The 7,488-nt window shown below is 39.6% G+C and overlaps 1 protein-coding gene and 1 long non-coding RNA gene across 2 annotated transcripts in view; one reads left to right on the forward strand and one right to left on the reverse strand.

Annotated features, from left to right (window-relative positions):
• The first annotated feature begins 317 nt into the window (after window positions 1-317).
• Window positions 318-4,493, forward strand: LOC144232741 (uncharacterized). Its single transcript, XR_013335504.1, has 2 exons — window positions 318-505; window positions 4,081-4,493. It is a non-coding gene; the product is annotated as an uncharacterized LOC144232741 (long non-coding RNA).
• PSMA5 (proteasome 20S subunit alpha 5) overlaps window positions 4,043-7,488 on the reverse strand; it is a 22,108-nt gene continuing 18,662 nt past the window's right edge. Inside the window, exon 9 of the mRNA XM_077765584.1 lies at window positions 4,043-4,297. Within this exon, the coding sequence (XP_077621710.1) occupies window positions 4,220-4,297 (78 nt within the window). The 3' untranslated portion in view covers window positions 4,043-4,219. The remainder of the gene's footprint in view (window positions 4,298-7,488) is intronic.

Below are 7,488 nucleotides of genomic sequence, written 5' to 3' on the forward strand. Positions count from 1 at the left end.
GAGACCAAAGCCAGGATAGAAGGTCAAATCTGAAGGCGTAAGAGAGATCACATACATACTGTCATCCCATTTCCAAGCTCGTTCCTTTGCCTATTAAAATACACACAGTAACCTAAGAACTGCTGTGGGATTTCTGAACACCCGCCTACCCACCCCGAAAGTACTGACCCAGAGAGGACACACCTTTGCTTCTGCGCAGCCCAACTTCTCCAAGCACTTAAGAGGTAATTATTCCTCCAGTTGCCTAGTGGGTTATAGCGTTACTGGATCTTGATTATTTACACAGACGCAAAAACAACGACGCTCAAGANGGATTCGGATGCCAAGATGCTGGACTGATTGGCTGGAACGTGGCAGAGACGGCTGAGGTCATCCCCCCATCGCCCGGCGTCTCCGGGGCCGGGCTTCCAGAGTTAGCGTAGGAGCTTCCTCCACCCCTCCCGCGGAGCCCCAGGCTCTTGGCGCCCGGACCCCTCGCTGCTCGCTGGCACCCTCAGGTTGGGAAGTAGGTTATCCACCCCCGTCTTCCCCACAGACACCCCTAAAATCCCTGGGATTGCGGTAGCGCCTGGAAAATCTCCTAAGGGAATCCCTGAGCTCGCTCAGCTAGCTGGGAAAGGGGGCTTCGTCATGAACCGGTGCTTCAGGTTTTTAACCCTCGCGTACTGGAGCACCCATTGTCTAATGAAGCAGTCTTCTTGCTGCCAAAGAGATACATGTGAACTGTGTGGGCTACTCGTACGGAGGCAGGTAGACATCAGGACATCCGTGACTCATGCACGCTTGAAGAGTCCACCATGTATGGTCTCACTTTCTTCTGCAGGGAGTTAGGCCAAAGGTGGAATTGCTTCTTGGTTCCCCCAGAGTTACAAAGTAGCTGAGGATCAGGGGCAGGTAAAAGGGGCAAGAGAATTCCCCAGGGCTTACTTTAGACACGATCGTTTCATAGGCGCATGTTGTCTTTACCAAAGTGCCTTAACCCTGCAGTGAGTGTATTGCACAGGTTTGGCTTTCAATGTATAATGCCCCCTAAATTATCACCCTGCCTCTAATCAATAAAACGCCCATGCTGTTTCTTTCACTGAAGAAACCGCACACTTTACTTTTAGAACACGCAGCGCAGGTAAAACCAGTTTTGAATCTTGACTTTACTGACTCCATCCCTTTCGGACGCCAGAAATTGTTCAATAGAAAATGTAGCAAATAGAAAAATACAAAGTCTGCAAAAGTTACAGCCAAATAAAGCCACTAAAAACTGCTTTTAACTATAAACTACAGGTAAACCCAAATGAGAAAATATTATTCACTATAGAGCAAAATGGTGCATTGCACCCAACCCAATGTTAACATGAAAATCCTACTCCCGTTATTTTGCAAACCAAGACTTACAGATTTACATTTTCCCCCCAACAACCACGATAAGACCTGAGAAGTGAAAAATATTTTTGAATGGCATCTGAGCAGGGTGGTGAAATCACTAGAATAGTCTTCCAAGTTCTCAGCTGCTGAATGACAAAGCTCCATGAAAACTGGCGTACAATTTGTTCCTCTCTGTAATTACCATGTGTCAGATTATTTTTTAAAATACAGATTATTTTTTAATCTATGCCAACTATGGAGTAGATCACAAGACAGTCAGTTCCAGCAGCATGTGATTAGCTGGGGAAAAAAGAGGGGCTATAGAGGAATATTTCTTTGTTTGGGTGACACAAAGATGAATGGTCTATTGTCTTAGGGTCTTGAAAGGAAAAAAGCCAGCTCAACAGTGCCATCTCCTGGAGAAATTACTGAATGCACTTTTAAACTAAGTATTAAATTGTAGTTTTATATACCTTCACTTTTGAGTATATTGCTTTTAGTTAACCATATGCTTGCAAAATATATATTTCCCTCCTCTAGCTCTACCAGCTGCTGGGGACATGGCATTTTGCATATGGCACTGATAAAATGTTTTGAGTGAATAAATGGTTTTAGTATTTTTACTTTTGTCTGACACAGGCACTAAATACAGAGGTTGTACTTTATCTTCCCTGTGAAATACTGCACATAAGATCTTACCTCACTTGCACTTGTGGGGATGAGCACTGGGTGTTATATGGAAACCAACTTGACAATAAACTATTTGTAAGAAAAAAAATGTAAAAAAAAAAATATTGGAGGGGATCTATTGTGTACCAAAAAAAAAAAGATCTTACCTCACTTGCAGGACTAAAATATACAAATTACTTATCTAAAAACTATACTTCTCTCCAAGATAAATTCAATAGCAGAAAGATGAATATAAGACAGTAACAGACCACAAAACCATTGCTTTTCCTAGTGAGATTATTTCTGGTTCTATTGAAATTGAACAGATGTTGTAGAAAAGTTTTAAAATTCTACCAAAAAAAATCCCACAAAGTTCTATCTGTTTCAAGAACGTTAAAATCCTTTTAAGAATTCTGAAGTTTGAGTTATAGAGGGTATGAAACTTACTGCCTCATATAGTCCAAGGTACAAGTAACACTGCCCAGGCAGTAATGAGGAAAACAGTGTAAGCTGAAGCTAAGGGAGATATGCTAAGATCTGTTTTCCCCTTAATATTACCCATGATTCAGAGACACTACTCTCACCTCTCCCTAAGGCAGCATGCTTTGTGCATGAACCTACATAGAGTTAAAGGGAATGCTATGGCCTGGTTTTCCCCGCTTGAAGTTTCATGCGAGCAGACCATACCATGTTTTCACAGCTCTATCCCCAATGCCTAATACATTATTACTTGGCACATAGGAGGTAAGTACTCAGTAAGTTTGCTAGACTTCCATAAATAGAAGTTGCGATAGGATTTTCCAGTGACATTTTCTATCAGAATTTGATAAAAGGTGAACATGAAAGAAATGAATCTCATGATTATTGTATTATATTTATTTTAAAAGTAATCTCTACACCCAGCATGGGGCCTGAACTCACAACCCTGAGATCAAGAGTCCCATGCTTGACCAACTGGTGCCAGCCAGGCACCCCACCATGTATTTAATAACAGAGTTAAAGATCACCATTAACAGTCTCCAGAACATTGGTAACAATACACTCTGGTTCCCTACTTTCCTTATGTGTATATCCAGGACAAAATTTTTCTTCCAAATGTTTCCGGCCATTGTAATTTCCAAGTGCATATAAACACAAGTTTTCGTGTGTTTTATTTGGGAGGGAGGGTGGTGGTGTTGCTGAAAACACAGTATGACATTTAGTATGAATTCAATCTACTCAAATAATCATAACTTATTTTGACATCATGGACTACAACTGCCTACAAATGTTAACAAAGCTGATACACAATCAATTCTGCATTACCCACATGCGGATTAGCCGGTCATGTTGTGGATGGCGCAAGTACATATCATATCTCAGTTAAGATTTCCCTGTTACTCAGAAGGTGTGTAGCTTCAAGGAACCTTGCATTGTAAAATCAAGAGTTGATGATTTGAAACCAGAAAATCTGAGTTCAAGTCCCAACAGCTTAATTTTCTGTGTCCATGGACACACAGCCTTACATTCTTCATCTGTTAAGGTATGATATCTACTTCATATGGCCATTTTGGGGGCTCCAAAAGAGTCCTTAAATAATTTCAATGAGTTGTAAGATGGCAGTTCATACAGTTCTTAACTTCATTAGAAGTGAAAATCTCTTTCCAAATCATCTATCAGCACACAAGAACTGGGACAACATTGCTGTTGGCTTCACTAACTCCAACCCTCAAAACCTGTTGTTAACATCTCCTTCATATAAGAAATGGCAGCAAAGACACCTATTCAGTCAGGAGAAACTACAGGACTGAAATGGGTTCACAGTGGTACTGAGACCTCTAAACCATTGGGGAGAGCTGGACAACCTTCAGTTCATTTGCCAACATCAAGGGATTCATGAGATGGCGGATTCTGTGGTAGCCAGACACTAAAGAAATTTTAGAACAGACTCTGATAGGATCGGGATATTAATACCAACTCTTCCTTTTGTCCCCTAAAATGGGCATTTTGAACAAAAGACTGCATTCAAAGAGAATACTCTATTAACAAATTTTAAATTTTTCTTTATTTCAGAACTGTCTTTATGTACAGACATCATAAAAAAAAATGCACATACACTGGAGATTTTCCAAGAACAGGAGCTGGAAATAAAAGTTAAAAGCATTTAAGAGAACTGAAATTGTCCCAGAGAAGTTCTGAGGATCATGCTTCTTTAAATGTCCTTGATAACCTCTTCAAGTTCTTCCTTTGTGAACATGTGGAAATTCTGGCCGGGCTGCACCGTGGCCAGCTGGAAAGAAAGCAGAGAAGGGTTAAGGAGCTGGGCTGTTACCTTGCTGGTAGCACCAGCATGGTCAGGAGAAGCTGTGCTAGTGATGCAGCTGTTCACTAGGAACGAGGGGCTCTGCTGTCCCAGGGACATCCTTTCCAGCCGCGGCTTCCTAAAATAGCTCTCTGACTCCCAAATAAAAATTCTTATTGACCAAGTTTTCTATTTTGAGGTTAACGGACCACATAATAGTTAACCAAATGCCTGGTGTCACTGTCATTTCTTGACACTACTTCAACAAGGATTAGAAAAGCAGCAAATTACATGGGGTCAGTCCTTTTCCTTAGAAATATATGAAAAATGTATTTACACACTTGGAAGTGAAACTTGTGTGATCTTTGTTTCCTGGCCACCCAGTGTTTCAATTTCCATCGGTAATATGGAGATAACAATAGCACCTAACTCATATAGAAGTTGTGAAGATGTGTTAATCTGTGTAAAGTGCTTACAACACTGCCTACAACATTATAAGCACCGATTTAATTAACGATTATAAGGTATATTATTTTCTCTAAAATTATTCATAATGCAACTTAACAACAAAGTCTGTTTTAAGTTTATTATTTCGAAAAAGAGAGAGAGAAAGAGAGCATGCGCACAATTGTGCATGCTCACAAGTGGGAGAGGGGCAGAGTGAGAGAGAGAGAGAGAGAGAGAGAGAGAGAGAGAGATGCGTGCAAAGCTGGACATTAGGCTCTATCTCATGAACCATGAGATCATGACCTGAGCAGGGTTCAAAAAGACACTCAACCTACTAAGCCACCCAGGCGCCCCTGTTTTGTTTTTTAAAAGGACTAGCTATGGAAATAAAAGGATTCCATTAGCACCAACCACAGGAAATTAGTTAAGACTGACAGATAGTTGTAAGTAGCAGTCCATATATAATCTATCTAAACAATAAAAGACTAGGGTCAGAAGACTGTTAGTTTCAAATTTACCTAAAACTACCAAGTTTTCCATCACCTCTGCTGCTAACATCGTTCCATGTTTTAGGGGCCAATACTGAGCAATAGGTGCCATTTGACATTTGCCTAAAAAGCAGTTGTGTTTGTTTTAAATTTCCTCCTATTGCCTTTTTCTTTAGACTTTACAGTTAAACTAACTAGGGTATGTTTTCGTAATATTCATTACTGATATGTAATATATTTGAAAACTTCCAGAATTAGGATAATCCAGTTATATGATGTTTATTATTTGCTGCCTCATCTACAGGTAAAACACAAAAAGTCTACTGTACATTTTAAAACACCTGCAGATCTGATCTGGGAACAGACTTAAAAAATATTCTCTCAGCAAAGCCTGCAGCCTTCACTAGATTCTCCCAACAAAAGATCTATCCAATAACATGAAATGTCAGAGAGTCTCATATATATTTACAAAATACACGTTAAACATGTTATTCATATCCATATAGACCATGAGCTCTATTCCAAGGAAATTAAAATAAATGTTATTACTACATCTTTTAAAGACATGAGGACAGAGAGATACAAAGTCAATAAAGCAGAGAAGAGTAAGGGCCTACAGAATTTTTTTGTCAAGTCATTCACAGCTCATAGACTAGTCTTCCCAAACCATTACAGTGGCTATAAAACAGCAACTGGGAAAACTCTGAATAGAAAAGTCCTATAGAATCTGGCTGTAAATCAGTACTAATAAGACTAGAGCTAAATACTGCCTTCAGGAAGGTACTCACTCATCACTAGATGAGTAAAAATAACCCCTTGCATTTGCATAATGATAAATTTATTTATATAATGAATATGAAAGATACTCTTCTATTTATCTTATTCTTTCAAAAAGCTCTGTGAGACAGGCAAAACATATTTTCTTTTATTGATTCAATCAGTAATTATTAAGTACTTATGTCCTAGTTATAATTGTACTAGGCATTAGGAATCCAAAGATAAAGAAAATCTCTTTTATTTACTAAGGGTGCTGGATGCCAAATGCTTTCAATGTCAGGTGTTAGAGCTAAGCTATGTAGAGGCACAAAGGAGTGATCTAGGGGGAGTCAAGAAAGATTTCAAAGAGAAGCAACTTTTGAGTTGTGTCACAACTCAAAAATGGGTCACACAGTGGAGAAGCAAAAGAGCAGACGGAACATGCACATGTATAAGCATGAAACAGAGGATATGTTTGTAAAACATATTTTCTGTTGTAATTTTGAATGGCTACAGCAGACATTGCATATAGGGAAGAGATAAAATGGGGAGGGGAAGTAGGAAAGATAGTATATTATAGTAGTTAATCTTTGCAGTTTCAGCTGAACCAAGCAGATCTCAGAACCTGCATTGTGAAGTCAGCAGAGCTACCTCTGAATTACTCTGAGGTAGGAAGAAGGGGATAGTTTTGGCAGAAATGCCAAGACCTGGGGTGCCTGGGTGGCTCAGTCGGTTGAGTGTCCAACTCTTGATCTCGGCTCAGGTCATAATCTCATGATTTATGAAATCGAGCCCCGTATCGGGCTCTGCACCGACAGCAAAGAGCCTGCTTGAGATTCTCTCTCCCTCATCCACTTGCTCTCTCTCAAAATAAATAAACATTAAAAATAAATAAACATTAAAAAAAAAAGAAGAAAGGAATGCCAAGACCATATCTTATTCAGACCAAAAAACCCTCAAAGTGCTAGAAAGGAAATGACAAACACCCTCCTAAAGGTCAGATCAGGGGTATTGCTGTATTTGCTGCACTCGATCATCTCAGGGATTGACAAGAGGAAGAACTTAAAAATTGTTAGTAAGAAAGTGTAAAAACAGTATTTATATAATAAGTTTTTCCATTTCTATGCCAAACTCCTATTCTCCCCATTACTGCTCAAGAAGTAACTCCTCCCCCCTCACCTCCTCTCTCCAATTCCACCCAAGCCTTCCCACCTTTAGGCCAGCCCCTTGTTTTGCAATCCAAATTTGCCCCTTTCACTGCAGCCTGTGGGAGCTGGCTCTAATGGCAAGACACTAGTCAGCCCTTAACCAGCAATCTTTCACCAGGGATTAACCCAAACATACATTTTCTCAGTCCACGCTGACTACAGCTGACATAATTCTGGTAACTGTTGATTGGTTTAATTACTGATTTGTGATTATAGCTGCAGTTGCCTTTACAATTTTTTTTAATGAAATATAATATACATATAAACAACTGCTATGTTG

This window comes from Crocuta crocuta, unplaced genomic scaffold (genome assembly GCF_008692635.1).
Source record: "Crocuta crocuta isolate KB4526 unplaced genomic scaffold, BGI_CrCroc_1.0 scaffold274, whole genome shotgun sequence".
Taxonomy (NCBI): domain Eukaryota; kingdom Metazoa; phylum Chordata; class Mammalia; order Carnivora; family Hyaenidae; genus Crocuta; species Crocuta crocuta.